The sequence below is a fragment of the Maylandia zebra genome, linkage group LG3 (assembly GCF_041146795.1).
Source record: "Maylandia zebra isolate NMK-2024a linkage group LG3, Mzebra_GT3a, whole genome shotgun sequence".
NCBI classification, from domain to species: Eukaryota; Metazoa; Chordata; class Actinopteri; order Cichliformes; family Cichlidae; genus Maylandia; species Maylandia zebra.
This window is the reverse complement of record NC_135169.1, coordinates 39,412,092-39,429,230: the sequence shown is the minus strand read 5'-3', so window position 1 is coordinate 39,429,230 and position 17,139 is coordinate 39,412,092. Positions and strand designations below refer to the sequence as shown.

The window sequence follows — 17,139 nt, the reverse complement described above, 5'->3', positions numbered from 1 at the left end:
CTTCTCCAATCCATCCCAAATCCAGAAAAGGGTTTTGAGCCTAGTTCCTAATTTGACTCCTGTTTTAAACCGTCTTGTATTTAAGTTCTCAATTTAGAACTCCAAACATGACTCGCTGAGAATCGCGTTCTCCACAAATCGTCTGCTCTTTGAAAGCCTATGCTAATTTCCATATTCATCACAGAAGAAACCGCATGATTCAGATCCTTGAAACACGACTGCACGGCTCTCTTTGTAAATCTATTATACTTTTCCCTTTCGTTATCCTTTGTCTGCTTTAGCTTGTTGTTTTTCCAATTTGTAATTCTGTACACCGTTGACACCTTCTCTGTCAGACCTTGGTACGGTGCTATGTTTTCGTCTGTTTTTTCCTCTCTTTACATTTGCTTTTATTCAAATAAGTACTTTGATTGTTGTTGGACTTTTCAAATTGTCAGTCGTGTGGAAAAATGACAGAGTTTAATGAAAAAAATAGCTCAGATGTTTAAAATGTTTCTAATCCAAGTTTGATTTCCATCAGAGGATTGGTTATTATAAAAAAAAAAAAAAAACGGAGACCGAACATACGTCCGTCTCGTTCGCAGTCATTCTCTGATAATGTCAGAGCACGTTCATGCATTCGAGTGCGAGCGCTGCTTTTCTCAACTCATACAAAGTGTGCATGTACAGTGACTCTGCTCCTTTGCCATTCCTGTGGAGGCGACCGTAAAATGTTCCATTTTTATAAACAATGTGACGCGTCAGACAACTACGCCCCATCACGATCGCTCGTCTCCACCAGTCATATCGGCCTCGCTGTGTCACATCTTCCTCTGCTTTCATCGGTAGAAAGCCATATGGTGGAGAGCGAGATGTTCCCACCTATTAAAATGTGTCAGAAACAGTTCTTATCTATTACGCAAGCAGAATGAAAAAGTTATCTGCCGCGCCGACTTCGACTGCTCACCGTATGTGGATTTTCTTTCCTCGTCCTCATCTGACATATTTATTCTGTCATATCTATGATGTAGAAGCAGCGTGCAAAAAATAAGGAAAGCCCTCCCAGTGATCGTGAGTGTGTGTGTATTTTTTTTTCCTTTATGGATCTTGTCTGATGATGATCGTGGTTGACCTCGGGGGGCGTTAAGCATGCCGAACCTTCGCTCCATTACTCCACTTCAATGCAGCCCACACAATCCGAGTGCAGAGTTGAATGGAGAGGGGCTCTCTCGGCGCTGAACCCTCCACTGAGCTGGCTGACCTGTGGCACATTTCTCTCATCTCCCAAGACCTTGCTGGAATAAACACTGGGCTTGACTAATTACTCTTAAAAACAAGTGGGATGTGGGTGGTTTGTAATTGGCAAGTGTCAGCATCCAGTGAAAGATCGCTCGTCTTGAGGGCATACGTGTCTGAGCCTCCCATTCATGCAGTCTCTCCTCAGCCGGCTGATTTCTGTGCTGCTGCTGCTGCTGCTTCGCTCCCCCACTGTTTTATTCTGCACACTTTAAATTTATTTAAAATATACTATTGTTGCAAAATTATCCAGCGATTCTGAGGAGTGCAACTGCAGAAAGAAAAAAAAGCTTTACATTTTTGGTAATATTTACAACCTGTTTGCACAGTTACTTGAACTTTATAGCTGCAAATTGGCCATCTAGCAGTGTAGAAAACATTAAGCTGCACTGTGATCTCGAAGGAAGTGGGTGGGATGCCACACATTACAAGTGGCATATCCACTGACAGGAGGCATAACAGGGCCACTCTGTTTCCATTTATAATGCAGCAGTGGCCACAAAGCTAGCAATTACATGGACCGTGTTAAGAAAATGTTCTTTTATTATTTTAACTCACAATGACTGTTAAATATTTTGTTATTGACAGTGAGGAATTCACCTGAAGCTATCCGAGCTGTAGCTAGAATTCCACAACACGGCTCCTTTGGGAACGTCTTTGTTTGCTCTGGGTTTGAATTGAAGCTGTTTTACTTGCTATGACAAGAACACGTATTGACGTTCACTGAAGCCTCCTGCCTGAAAACGCAGGACGCCATCCATAGATAATGTGAAATCCGTTTCCTCCTTGCACCACGAGGCAGGAGCCGAGGCCCGCCGCTTAAGTCGGTGTTCATCTGTTAATCATTCTCCAAAGCCGAGCGTCCGATCCCCTTTTTGGGAGGGGGGAGTGTAATTACTGTGAATTCAAGGTTATTATGCGAGGCCTTGGGATGGCAGGCGTATATTAAAGGAGATTTCACTTTGGCTGTGACATGTCATGCTGCTGAATGACAAAGGAAAACATAAAGTATATTTCAATAGACATATATGAGATATGCTGGATACATCAAAAGCGACCTTAAACTTTTAAAGGAAAAGATATTGGAAATGGAATTATGAACTGTCACGGGCAAATCTAGTAAGTAATTTCCTTTCCCCCCCCGTGGCCATTCGTGGCCTTTGCAACGGCTCTAATATTAGAAAATATTACTGCAAGAATTATTTTCTGACATTCAAATGTTATTGCTACCTCCAGAACGCGTGCTGGTGCTCCCTCGTTCATTTGGATACTTGACAAGTATGACAGGTAGAAAAAGCGAAGCCTTAGCTGGACTTTTCTGTTGTTGTTGGGGGTTTTTAGCCAGTAACCTCACACTGTCCTACTGGCCTAACTCCCTGAAGGTTCTTGGACAGACCATAAACGTATCAATAATTGAGTGTCTCACTAAAAAGGTGGGGTGTGGGGGCATTAAAAATTTTATGGCTTGTCATTATTCCCCTCCTGTAACACCTGCATCACCACACCAAGGCTCCTACTCCCCCCCACCTTGCTGTGTCTCTCTTCCTTTCCAGCAGGAAGCAGCGTGACATGGGGCCGTCTCTCAGGAGCTAAGTACCACTGCCATGCCCCCAGTCAACTGCATCAGCTTCACGGGAGCTTTTAGGGAAGTACTAGCTAATGAACTCTCGTGGAAAACCAGGAGGAAATGTGGAAGTCGTTTTTGGGGGTTTGGCTTTGCTTGATTTGCATTTCTGTGAAGCACACCTATGAATGGATTAATATTTGATCAGCGTTATTAAAACATGAATGTAATGTGGAAAAACTATGTGGTCGCTCATCTCAGCTGTGAGTGACCGCGGTCGTCTTAGGATACATTTCAGGATACATAAGTAGAATTTTCATGTATCAGTATTTTAATTGAGTATTTGTTTTTCTGACAACTTTTTGCTTCTACATTTTACTCTATTTTCTACTCCTTACATTTTCAAAACAGACTTAAACCCTTAGGTTAGACACATTTTAGGAAAGTTTCTATTTCCCAGCATCCTGTGCTTCCAAACATCAAACTGATTTGAGCCTAAATGACGGGAACAATGATAGATCAAAGACAATCCTATTGGTGTATCCATCACCAGTGCTTAGACCTCTCTGCATTTATCATGCCTGTTGTTAATCTCTCTTTTATAGCATGTCTTTTATCCTGGCTTCCTTCTCTCACCCCAACCGGTTGCAGCAGATGGCCCCGCCCCTCCCTGAGCCTGGTTCTGCTGCAGGTTTCTTCCTGTTAAAAGGGAGTTTTTCCTTCCCACTGTCGCCAAAGTGCTTGCTCATAGGGGGTCATATGAACGTTGTGTTTTTCTCTGTATGTATTATTGTAGGGTCTACCTTACAATATAAAGCACCTTGAGGCGACTGTTGTTGTGATTTGGCGCTGTATAAATAAAATTGAATTGAATACAAAAAGCAACCACACATGTTTGTAAGCCACTCTGCATTTAATCATTAGTCATTATTAATCTCTGTCTCTCTTCCACAGCGGTCTTCATCTTGTCTCCCTCCCTTTACCGCAAACTGCTTGCTGCAGAAATTATTTCATAATTATGAAATAATGTGAGCTCTGATTCTCTTCAGAAAGTTAGACCCTGCCTAAAACAGTTTGTTAGTCTACCAATGTTTGTATTTTCTAGGGGGGGGGGGGGGTTATAAGACCAAAGGTAAAACCCGAACATGCCACCAGTTCGATAGTAGTCATACTGTATTTTTTGACTTATGAACTAGTAAAAAAGCTGAATAACTGAGAAAGACATACTAAATATGTCCCTACAAAAACCCTACATAAAATCAGTTGCTTTCTAAGTGTTCACCAAGCTGAGCTAATTATGTAAATACTTGACTGCTGGTGAGCCGACTAGTCAAGCGTCAGTAACACAATGTTGTGTCTAGACATGGCATTTTGGTGGTTTTTCTCCCTCTTATCTTAGAGGGGGGTTTAGTCGGGCAGACGTTTAATAATTTATAGCTGCTTTCCCATTTCCCCCCGTCTTGCCATTCCTGGCAAAGAATCCGTGCCAAAAGTCCTTTCCGTGTACGTGTTATCTTCAGCTTTTATTGTGCTAGAGAACTGTGTGAAAACACCTTGCTGGTATTAAAAAAAAAAAAAAGCATACAGCTATGACTCACTTCCATGTTGTCCACGCCGCTGAAATTAGGTTGTGAATCGATGTGTTCATCTGCCATAATTGCTAATGGTACTAAATGTTCCACGTGTACTCGGATTACTGAGCTCCATCCTGTTTTCAGTTGTTTGAGGCGGGACAGGAAAGCTTGTGGCCAGTCTCTTCCCACTGACCTGCCTTGACAGGAGGCCATTTTGTTTCCTCTCGGTATGTGTCAAATATTTCTTTCTTTTTCTTTTTTTTGCGTCTGTGTGTGCGTGGACACTGTGACATGGTGGTCCTTGCATGTTCACCGGAGCGAAACATTCTGTCGTTAGAGACAGCAGGACTTTGGCACAGTACCTGGTGTTTGACAGCCTCTCACACTGTCTCTGCATTTGATGATAGAACTTTCGTGCCAGCCGCTGGTTTTTGGTCTTTTACCGTGCATACAGATTGTGACTGTGTGCCTCTTAGCAGGGGTTAGTAGGACACCCCCTCCCTTCCTGGGAAAACTGTCAAATGTGGAGTTTTGTGAGGTGCGAGGTGCGATTTGCAAACTCCCACCATCTCCGGGACTGTGTGCATATATATATCTACACACATATATACCCATATATATATATGCGGTGGCTCTATGGCTCTATACATATTGGAGGAGGAGGATTCCCGTGTATTCATTCTCTCCAAACTCACACTGGGTTTTGTTGTTCCGAACTGAGGGGGCAATGCCTACCTGAGCCTGCTCAGCACTTCCAATCCCCTCCAGAAAGAGGCCTGCGAGTGCATCACTTGGGTCAGGGGGGATTCACCCAGCAGCCTGTCATGCCACAGCTTGCAATTACTTGTCTTCACCCAACCAGCCCTGCACTGAAGCTTTGTTTTACCAGGACCTGAAACATAACCGAGCAACACCGAGCCTGTCAGTGGATGGGTTTTCAGGAGCCCACTTTCCTCTTTCTGCTCCTCTCTTGTAACTTTCCTCCCCCTCTGCCTCGTTCCCAGATTCCTCCCCTCTGCCTTCACTGCCTGCGTGTCATCCTTCTGTTCTAATGAGAGGCAGGGATCAGCAACCCCAGAGTTTGACAGAGGTACCTGTTGTGCCCCCATATTTCTTCCTCTATAGCTCCCCCTCTCTGTTTCCTTGTCTCGCTCTCTCCCTCCCTAAACACCAGAGCTGTCGACTCCTGGCAGTTTGATTCTAAACTGTTCCCCCACGTCGGCAGTAGCTGCCATGACAGAGAATAAAACGAGTGAAATGTAGAGTTTGTAGTGAACAACGCGAGCATTGGTTTTCTCTCTACATGGCGTGTGAAAGGCCAGAGTATTCTTTTTTTTTCATTCAGTCTAGGAGGGATTCTTTCCATTTTGTTGATTTCAGAAGAAGAAAATGGTGCATTTTTATTTGCTTTCCTTCTAAGTGTAAGCTGAGAAGATTTTTGTCAAACTTAAACTGATCAGGCATAGCATTATGACCACCTAATATTGTGTCTTTCCCCCTTTTGCTACCACATAAGCCCTGACTGATGGAGTTATGGACTCCATAGCCTCCATGGATTGGAGTTGTTGGTCCTCGATTGGATTGACATCTGATGAATTCAGAGGCCAAGTCAACAACTCAAACCGTTCCTGAACCCTGCTTTGTGGCATTATCCTGCTGAAAGAGGCCACACCATCGGGGAGCGCTGTTTCCATGAAAGCGTGTACATGGTCTGCAACTTTAGGTTGGTGTTACATGTCAAAGTAACATCCACATGGATGGCAGAGGTAAATGTTTCCCAGCAGAACATTGCCCAAATCATCACACTGCCTCCACCAGCTTGGCTTCTTCCCATAGCGCATCCTGGAAAATGTGATTCAGCAGGTTATTATTGGTACTTTCAGCAGTAGAGGTGGTGATGGTGGTGGTCACCCTGACCCATGTGTGGTTATGCAGTCTCAGTGGTCATAGTGTTATTTTTGATTGAATATCTGTGTATTATGTACAGCGCTAAAGCTATGCTTAGTAAAAGAAAGAGGGAAATAGCTAAACAACTTTTTATCATTGGGATATTCATTATGATACTTTTAGAATCTAGCTCCTGTTTTTATATAATTATGCATGTTTGAGTTTTGTTTCCTCTGCCCGTTTGTTAGTTTGCTTGTCTTTACAGGAGTCTGCTAGTACTGCCAGGGATTAATATTTGTTGTCAATAAGCAGATCAGTCTTCAAAGATTTAAACAATATATAACTGCGTAATTTTCTTTTTCTTTCCAGCTTTCAAGCTACTTTCATAGTTGAGATTGCTTCCTAGTTTGGTTTGTGGTGTTTTCTTGTTTGTTTGTTTTTTTGGGGGGGGGGGGGGGGGGGGGGGGGGTTTGTTGTCTTCCTAGTGTACATGAATCCCTTATGTTCATAGTTATATCTTTATGAATGTCCTTTCTGGCCATTATCGTCTTGTTTTTTGGAACTGTATTTAGATGAAAGTAGCTAAGCAAATAGCTACCACTACTGCTGCCTAGCTAGCTTGGTTAGGATTAGTAATCAAAAGCTGAAAAAGCTAAGCTCACAAGTGAAAGCAGCCCTGTTTTTGGCATTTTAATGATTTTAAACCTTAATGTAATTCAAGCAGGAGAGAATGAATTATTGTCTCTCATTTTATGTATATGAATTGAGAGCGACCTTTTATTTACCACAAGCTAACAGTTTCAGCCTGCAGAATTCATGCTAAGCTAGGCTAAACAAACATTTACCTGAAAGATTTCCGTTTGAACTGCTGCCCTTGAGCAGAAATTTTAGGACATGAACAACAAGAAAATAAAAAATAGCTTTTATCAGGAAGGACGATCAAAGGCATTCTGGTTATGTGTTTCTGCTGTCTTGCAGAACAATGGTATATACTGCTATAGCATGGATTGCCATATTCTTGCCTTGGTGTTAAACCTGGCACTTCTTCAGGATGCTTTACTGCATCTATCACCACAAACAAATAAATATAAATACAAGCTGCTTTTAACAAGAGAATGGGTATGGCATGTGAAAATTGTGAGAATGATATTTTTCTTCGTAAAGCCAAAACCAAACAGATACAGTTTTTGAACTTCTCACTGCGTTTATAAAAAACAAAACAAATGATCCCACTGTTCTTTTACCTGCGATACCAAACAGAAATAACAAATTTGTTTTAATTAGAGTGTTGAAAACAGATTAGAGGGAAGAAAAGTTGCAGATTAGCTGCAAAACAAAAGGAAAAGGAAAAAAAATCGGTGTTATGTAAAATTTATCTGTTGGATCTGGCTCGTGTGAAATTCATAAATGTCACCACTGCAGTGAGAGTTCCCAAAGTAGCATGAAACGCAAACAATCTGTAGGATTTAACACCCACTGCCTCGACACTTTTTCGCTCACACATCCCAGAGATCGAGAAATCGCTCTGCAAACTGTGTCACGCGTGTTCATTTGTTCTTCAAGATATCCAGGTATAGGCCGCCTGAAAAACAAAAAACAAAAAGAGAGGCAAAACTTTAACTTTATTCCTTCACATTTTCAGCTGAACTCGTATTTAATGGGGCTTTTAGCCTTACCAGCAGTTACCATGGCAGCCATATATTGAGTGACAGCAAAGACTGGATGCTTACCCTATTAATGTTGGTCTATCTCAGGTCAAGTCAGATTATCTTTTTTATTTAAAGTGTGACGCCAAAAACTGTGTTAAACTTTCTAGTCTTTATAATCACATGCATATCATTATCGTTTTAACAGTAAAGAGGTTTTTTTCAGTGGTTAACTTTGCTTTCTTTTCCTCGTAGTCAGTGATATTGTCTAATTTGACTCCTAAATGAACAAAACGAGAGCTGTGATATTTAATTAGGCTCGTGAGATTTGATTTCCAGTTAAATTAAAATGCCACTTTGTCCTTTGTGTTCACCAGCCTCTTTATTCTGCCTTCTTCCTGTTGCTTCAGTGCACGCTGCGATTCGCGCGATGCAAAAACGGCCAAGGGGAGGAAGCGAGGAAGAGGAGACAGCGAGAGGGGAAAGAGACAGACACTGACTTCTCAAGCTCTCACTGTTCGGCTCACCACTGTCAAGTAGGTCAATGCGACAGGCTTGACTGAGTTCTCCTCTGTAGCGTTGTTGTTCAGGCTGGCGCTGAGTAGGTGCCACGCTGGATTCACCTGTTTAATAAAGCTCGCACAAATGCAGAGTGAACGGCGTGTCTGAGCCTGTGTGGCTGGACCTCTGTGGGCGTCCTGTGGCCAAAGAAATAGATCACTCGTTGACCTAAACAAGCGAAAGAAGCAGCAAATAAGAAAAAACAATCATATTTATACAGATATATAAACTTTTTTTTAAAAAAAGACTGTAATGAAGTTCATCGAAAGTTCGTCAAATGCCACTGGTCATGTGATGCTCTTTAAGCTTGGTTGGGTTTTTTTTTTTTTTAAAGGGAAGATAATCTCCATGGGGACCAGATGAGCTATTCTCATTGAAGTCATCTTCCCTCACAATTGGAAAATGTTGAGCATAATAACTTGCACCCTCCACTTCACAGGCTCCTCTTCCTGCACACTCAGCTGCTTCAAAAAGACCACATCTGACTCATAATAGACCTCATTAGACTTGTATTGAATAAGCTCTGAGCCGGCGTAACTTAGCTTCACTGTTAGTTGCTTTTTCACCTCAGTGTGTATTCTCCATTAGAGAATTAAAGATTAATTGCCAAATTTTTTCCAGTTTAAAGCATTGATTAATTGCAGTGAGAATCACTGGTGGATCCAGAAGATTAATGTCGTGAGATTGCCCCCCACCACCACCACCACTACCACCACCCACCCCCCCCTCTTCTTTAGATAGCTATTGATTTTGATTTGCTCAAAAATGCCTGTCTTGTCTTCCCAGGAGGGCAGAAGCTGAATGAAGCACAAGCGGCATGCCGGGCTGCTCTAAATTGCATTTTGTGAGACACGGCCTAAAACACGAGCGGCGTGAACTAACATTCACTTAATTGGGCAGCAAGTGATTGCGCTAAAGAGGTTACCGATTGAGAAGGAGAATCAAACGCGGCAATAAATAAAATTGTCACTTCAAGTTAAGAGATTAGCGAGGCGCTGAAAGATAAATGTACCTTTTAGACGTCGAGGAACTCTTCCTGTTTGTTTGTTGTTGTTTTTCTTGTTTTTTTTTTAAATCAAGATGCTCTCTAGTCTGTGCAAAATTTCTATTTCAAGACTCCAGTCTGTCCCCTTTCCAACTTCAGCTTATGCTGTCTCCTGTTGCCCACGAGCGATGCACAGTGTACAGTAGCTCAGGCAAAGACGAAAACAATTGTCTTTTTCTGGTTGTCACATTTTTTTTTACAATCTCAGCCTCAGTCACAACAAATCAGAGCGACTCGAGCGTTCGGTTCGTCGCGGACACGGGGCTCTTTATCACTTTGCGCGCCGCTGTGAGGTAGTCTTCTAAACGCAGGATTACGCCCATTGTGATCTGCCTAAGCGCACCATATTAGCGTGGTATTCTCATGAAAACACATGAAAGCCACTTTGAAACGTAGGATGCCTCTGATATGCCCTGCGTCAGGGGGAACGTGCAACCGTATCAGGGAACGCGTGATCTCCGATTCAATTACGGTTCCGTTTTAAATGAGACGCCGACGGTGTAAAACGCCTGATTGTAGCGCTAGGAGAGGGAGTCATTCACGAGACCTCTGTGTATGATCTGCATAGAAAGTGTTGCATCAAATGGATTTTCGATGCCGGTCTCCGCAGAGCATTCATCCTCTTTTCGCTACAAGAGCAGGTGTATTTAACATTGCATGAGAACGGGGGATAGATATGAGAGCATACATGAGACTGTATGAGACCTCAAGTGTAAAATCAGAGGGAAAACCTGTATTTGGAGGCCTCGGATTTGGGTTTTCAGCTGACTGAAGATGGCTACGTGCTTTAAACCTGTAAGAAATATCTCGATTCTCTCAGTTTTATTACTTCAGCGCTTGACTGTAATTCTGCAGTGACAACAAAGCTGTCTTCTCCTTTTCTTCTGCAAGGCCCGCCTTCCCAAACCTGTTGAACTCAATCAGTGGAGCTAAGATGCACCATTGGTTGCAGGTCACGTAAGCTATGTTGGGGGAAATGTTTGTCTCTGTGATTGAACTGTCCCCCGCGCCTACGTTAATTGAGCTCCCTGTAATCACACGCAGGCCCATATGATCAGTGTCTGCAGCCCTGCAGAGGGCTGGTTGAGATTATCCACTTGCCTGGCTGTTCCATTTTGAGACTGTAATCGAAATGGATTTTTGTCCTCTTCTTCCACATCCTGCCTCAGCGGACAAGCTTGGATATGACATATTTGCATACACTAGCAGCTAAGCTCCTGGGAAGGCTGCATCCGTCAGGAAGTCTGTCATTTTAGTTTTGACTGAAATATCTTAAGAAATAAATGAAAAAAATGGATATATGAAATATTGCGCAGATGCTCAGTGTCCCGCTGGAATTAATCGTAACAGCTCTGGTGATTGCTTGCCTTTTTATATAGAACCTCCTCCACGCCAAAGCTCTCGATCCCTGTTCCCGACATAGTGAATAAATAGATATGAATGTTTTAGAGGACTCACCTTAGCCCATTCCTCTGATTTTTCCTGTAGCGTCACATTAGTTTTAGTGAAATATTGCAAAGGTTGATGTGTGTCGTGATGCATTCTCAATAATCCAGGTAAGGAAATCCCAGAAAGTTGATTCAGTTCACTTTTTCAGTGTGAGAAATGTTTCATGACTCATCCAAGTGACTTCCTCAGCTGATGCATGCGTTACCATCAGCTCCTGGCTGGATGAAATGATGAGGTAATGAGATGAGGAATACTTTATTTATCCCATGTTTAGGGAGATCTTTTGTTAAAACAGTTAAAATGATGATTAAATACTAATAAAACAAATATCAGGCAGATCTCTCTCCAATCAGATAAATTATTCTATATAGGGTAAAAGCATGTGGTATGGCAGCCTGATAGGGAAGGTGATCTACTGCCTGTTCAGTAACTGGTGCTCAGGGTGGTCAGGTGGTCCACGATGAATAACAGTTTGATGACCATCAGCCAATCACAGATCCAGCCTTCCTGATCACTTTATTCAGTGTGTTGGTGTCATCAGCTCTGATGATGCTCCCCCAGCAGATCACAGCAAAGTCACTGTACTCGCCACAACTGACAAAATATCTCCATCATTCTGCTTTTCTATACAGCCTCAGTGTTTGTCTTCCAGTTCAGCCTGTGGTTGATCTGAGGATAGACACAGGTAATGTAGCATTTAGAAACAGATCATTCCTCCTAGACCACTACACAAAATCATCTACTAGTGCTCTGTATTTATCCTCCTGCCCGTCACCTACACAACCATAAATTCAACCAGTGCAAAACTGTTTGACTTTTTTCCCCAACCCATTTTAAATCTGTTCCATTTCTGCCAACTTTGTATGAAGTCGAGGCCAAAGGCTGAACTTTCCACAGGACAGCCTTGGTAGTGCCCCAGGGCCCAAAATATAGGAGGGTCCCTGTGGACATGCCTTCAAACACACCTCTCTCTCACTGTACAGATATTTCCCCTATAGCAGCGGTCGCCAACCTTTTTTGCGCCACGGACCGATTTGTGCCCAACAATATTTTCACGGACCGGCCTTAAAGGTGTCGCGGATAAATGCAACAAAATAAAACTAGTACCGGTACCGAAAAAAAGAAGATTTATTCATAACACACCTGAAAAGACTCAGGAAAACCGAGTTAACGATAAAAACGATAACAAAATAACGCTGAAAACCGATAAAAACCCTGAAAACCATACATTTCACACCTGAGCCTCCATTCTCGCGGACCGGTACCAAACGACTCATGGACTGGTACCGGTCCGAGGCCCGGGGGTTGGGGACCGCTGCTCTATAGTATATGTTTAAGTCATGATTGTGAACCAAAGCCTAACTCTCTTTATACAGTACACATTTTCCTTATAAATCAAATTCTGGCTGCAAGTACTGTATTTCCTATCATTTTGCACATCCATTGATTAAATATCAATAGGCGTGCAAAACATTAACGCAAAATATTAGTTGTACATTCTGACCTTGCTATTAATCATTTCTGATAGATGCTTGCAAACCCGTTGATCCAAACTTAGCACCAATTAGTTCATAATTTATAATATAGCGCAGTGGAATACCACTGTGCTATATTATAAATTATGCTAAGCGAGCCAAAGCGCAAAAAAAGGAAATTAAGTAAATGGTGCTCAAAAGAGGACAGAAAGCAGGATGAGTAAACCTCCAGGACTTTGGCAGTGTAAATGACTGTGCTTGTTTCGCACAGTGACCCCATCCAGTCAGTTTGTGAGGGGTAAATGGGCTTTTCTCTTGTTGGTCCACGCCAGAGGTGTGGACTTGAGTCACATGACTTGGACTCGAGTCAGACTCGAGTCATTAATTTTATGACTTTAGACTTGACTTGAAAAAATGTTCTAAGACTTGTGACTTGACTTGGACTTTTACACCAATGACTTGGGACTTGAATTGGACTTGAACCGGTTTACTTGAAAAGACTTGATATTTTACCCCAAATATAAAATTTAACATGCATATTATATAGAGATTGAAAATGTGAGGTCATTCACGGGTAGAACCGCAAAGGATTCTGGGAACTCGTGGCAAGCGGTACTAGCGCACGCAGGCTTTCAATTGAAATCAGTCACACAGCGATAAAAAGAAACACAAAAATGTCAAGAAGCTGTTGTATTATTAACTGCAATAGCCGGTCGCATGACAGCCACGGGAAGCCGACGGGTAAAGAGATCGGTTGTTATCGGATTATGTCGTTGAAGAGAAATTGTTCAAGCCATGTTTCCGAAGTAACAAAGACGCGACGGATGGCCTGGATCGCAGCCATTCAAAGATCAAATATAACGTCCCAGAACCCTCCAGCTCACAGGTTAGTCTGCTCCAAGCATTTACACGAAGGTCAGTGTTTTTTAGTAGTTAATACGTCATTTATCTTAAAATAATTGGTGATATAGGTTACAAGCAAGTCTGGCGCTGAACAGAAATTGTCGCGCTATGCTCCTTTATTTATTGTGCATAAATAGTAAATTATCCTGACACAATATTGCGTTTCGCTTCTGTTATTATGGTACATTGACAAAAACACATACTTTTATTCACAGGATAAAACAGTTGTTTTGTATCACTAATTGCCCAGTACGATTACAGCATACAATATTATTGTCACTGCTACATTTCTGTGATGGGTACCAGAAATTATTTCCACTACTAATTAATTACCGTTGAGCTCAAAGGTTATATTAATAAACGGTTAACGAATGTGTATTTATGACGACAATTTGTGAGACTGGTAAACTTATGATACGTACGATGGTCTTTCGTTCTACACGGTGCATTTCAAGGTCCTGCACCCATCCGTCGGTAAACTGTACCTGGACTTGTTGCAGTGACCGGAAGTTACTAAACTTCATGAGTGTATGCACTCACTCCAAGAACCGTGTAATTATAAATATGCATATAAATATGCTACGATGAGATAGCTGACTTCATCTAACTAGCAAATGTTGTCCAGGCTACGTTGGTGATGCAGTTTTTTTAATGTGTATGATATTTTTGTCATGCGATTTTAAAGCTGGTCCTACAACCGCATCCAAGAATAACATGCAGCTTATCTCAGAACTGTCGGTGAAAACTATTCTTGGAGCTAGGTTTAATTGAGCTGCATTTTAAAGAGGTGCAATTTCACAATTTGTGTATATTTTCTAAGTTCACTATTTTGTATGTGTTGAGAAAAACACAGATTTTAAAATTACATGGTCTAATATTTACATTTAGCATAACTGCAACATTATTTTTTCATTATTTTTTTTTAAAGACTCGAAAGGACTTGAAATTCAAAGTTTCAGACTTGTGACTTGACTCGGACTTTTACACCAGTGACTTGAGACTCGACTCTGACTTGCCTGACATTACTTGAGACTTGACTTGAGACTTGAGGATAAAGACTTGAGACTTACTTGAGACTTGCAAAACAATGACTTGGTCCCACTTCTGGTCCACGCTTACAGACATTACAAGATGATGTAGCAAGACTGAACCTGTGCTGGGCTTATGCTAGCCTAGTAGAAGATCATGATGTGAGTTTATAGAACAAGCTTACATAAATGTGCCCAAACCTCAAACTGTAGTTGTTGCCAAAAGTTGGGAGGATGATATGATATTATTGATTAATGTCTATGATTATAGATGTGTGTTTATGTGTGTGTGAGAGAGCGATATCAAGAGAGAGACTATGTCAATGCCATGTTACTGGGATAAAGTTAGTTTTCGTTGTTTTCTATTAAAATAAATACAACTAAACTGGACAAATATGAATTGAGTGAGAAAAGGTTTTTCTTTGAGTTTAATATCTTTCGCAGTCTCCTCTTTCTACCCTACTCTTCTATCGTGATCGTGAATGAATGAATATAAATAAATAGTCCACGCTTCATGAGATCTTTGACCAAAGCAGCACTAGAAAAGAAAGCAAGTCCTCTTTGTCCTCTATGAATGCGTTTCCAATCACATCCCAGTAAATCCCTTTGCAATAATGAATGCGATACACGCTCAATTCATCTTCCCGAAAAAGCCAGGGCTGTCTAATTTGTACAAATATTTCTTTGGGTGGAAGCAATTAACAGCCGTGATGCACTAAGGTGACACTGCTGAGCTGAATCATACCTCAAATGGTGAACCAAAATAAGAACCAACGTGTTTCTCTTTAGTTAAATTCATTAGGGTGGAGAAGCCATTATCTCAGTAAACTGCCCTGGCTGAATAATTAATCATCCCATCACTTGTTTGTTTGGTCTAAATGTATAACATTTATTCCTCGCTCCTTCCAGCCTAATGAAATCCTTACATTGAGATGAGAAAAATGTTGGTTCTTCATGCTCAGCCCAACAAAGTCGTGGTGGAGGCTTGATTTGGTTAATGCATAATAAATTAAAGTTATTATGCACTTTTGATATAGAAGGTCAGAAAAACCTTGAGGCCTTTTGGAAGTAAGAACTAAAAGTAAAATTCTTCATCTAAAACACACATATCAGGAGTAACTGTAAGTTTATTGTTAAGTTGTGCTTTTTAGCGTAGTGTAGTTTTAGTGTAGTGTACTATTGACACGATCCTGCTTCTGTCATGTGACTTATTAGTTAAATAAAAGTAGCAACACTGCAATGTTAATGTTGCATTAAAGGTAATATTAAAAGGAAATTTTACGTGGGTAAAAGGCCAGATATGGAAATTGTTGGCAATGTATTTGAAATGAGTACTCATGCTTAGTGACTGTTACACTATGCAGCATACAATGTAACAAAAAGAATCAGATGAATTCAAAGTGCTTCATTCTGCAGCTGCTCGGTCGGAATGCGTACCGTTAGAAAACACGGATTCGTGAGTTTGGTTCCAGGTACGTAGCATAAGGACAGCAGTGCTTTCAAAAGTGTGGTTATACTGTGGTGTGGACGTGTACAGTGCGTCTGTTGAGGGACACATTGAGCATTAGTGAAAATTGTACGTTTTGTGTGTAAAACATAATATTCAACTATTTTTAAAGTTGCCATATCCGTTACTTTAAAAAAAGTATCGCCTCTTGATATTGGATGGTGCTCTTTTCACTATAATTATTCTTACTCATGCAATTTATTGTTGACCTGTTTTGTATTTTTTGATAGAGTGCAAGACATTTATTATTGTCTGATTTTGCTCAGCTAGTAGCGACACAATGGAAAAGTAACTATATACACCAGTTCTTGTAGAGCACCTTTCTACTCAACCTGAGCACTCAAAGCCTTTTATACAGCATGTCTCATTCACCCATTCATAAAAGCACTATTTTTTTCCATGCTTACATGCTCTCTGTCTAGTATTCACCGACAGTCACACTGTGATGGATGCATCAGAGAGCAACTTGGGCTGAGTATGTTGTTCGAGCATATTTGGCGTACGGGCTGGAGCACCCAGGGATCAAACCACCAACCTCCAGATTAGCAGACGAGCTGCTCGCCATCGGCCACCACCAACTAATGTCTCAGTCATAGTAGATTTAAAATACGATGACAACCTCATTGCTATAATCAGTGGTTGCCAAGTGATTACAATGAATCTTTTTCCTCATTCATCAATTGATTCCAAGTAAGGGGAGTGACCAACTAGCTACCTAGAGGTGGAGTATGCAACAACTTATGATCGCAAGGCAATTACAATGGTCACCTGGTGGGAGACAACGTGTCTCCAAACAATCATGGTATCTGGCAACTGCAGTCATTCTCAGTCAGACTGTCCAAGGTTTACAAATAATTGCCACCAAACTTACAACCAGGACAAATTGCCGCCATATTGCAATCAGTCTGAGGCACTCTGCACTGATTGCAATGCAACAGGGGATTTGACTCAACTGGTTACCAAGTAGTGGTATTCCAGAGAAACAAGCAAGGTTGCTCATCACCTGTCATTTTGCAATTAAATTACTATGTCACTATTTGTGGAGGGATTTCTAAATTTCTTTGTGGCGTTTCTGGCTTGACTCTGGATGTAAGTAGTTAATGCGAATGTTTCTTTAATTATATAAATTAACTTGTTTTTATGCAGATGGCAACAGAATTCTGACTTTTGCCAATTTATCACAAACAGCTTGATCCTGTTCAGTAGTAGACCAGCTCCATGTCAT

At 41.4% G+C, this 17,139-nt stretch overlaps 1 protein-coding gene across 3 annotated transcripts in view; it reads left to right on the top strand.

The window, feature by feature from the left end:
* Window positions 1-17,139, top strand: part of LOC143416531 (uncharacterized) — a 52,263-nt gene that overhangs the window by 25,951 nt on the left and 9,173 nt on the right. Inside the window, exon 3 of one of the 3 annotated variants that reach the window (XR_013096919.1) lies at window positions 5,418-5,499. Coding sequence is in view for 2 of the 3 variants with exons in the window: in XM_076881839.1 (XP_076737954.1) it covers window positions 8,324-8,482 (159 nt within the window). In the remaining variant the exon portion in view is untranslated. Of the gene's footprint in view, window positions 1-5,417; window positions 5,500-8,323; window positions 8,483-17,139 lie in introns of those variants that run through there. The other 2 variants (XM_076881840.1, XM_076881839.1) reach the window with 2 other exon arrangements.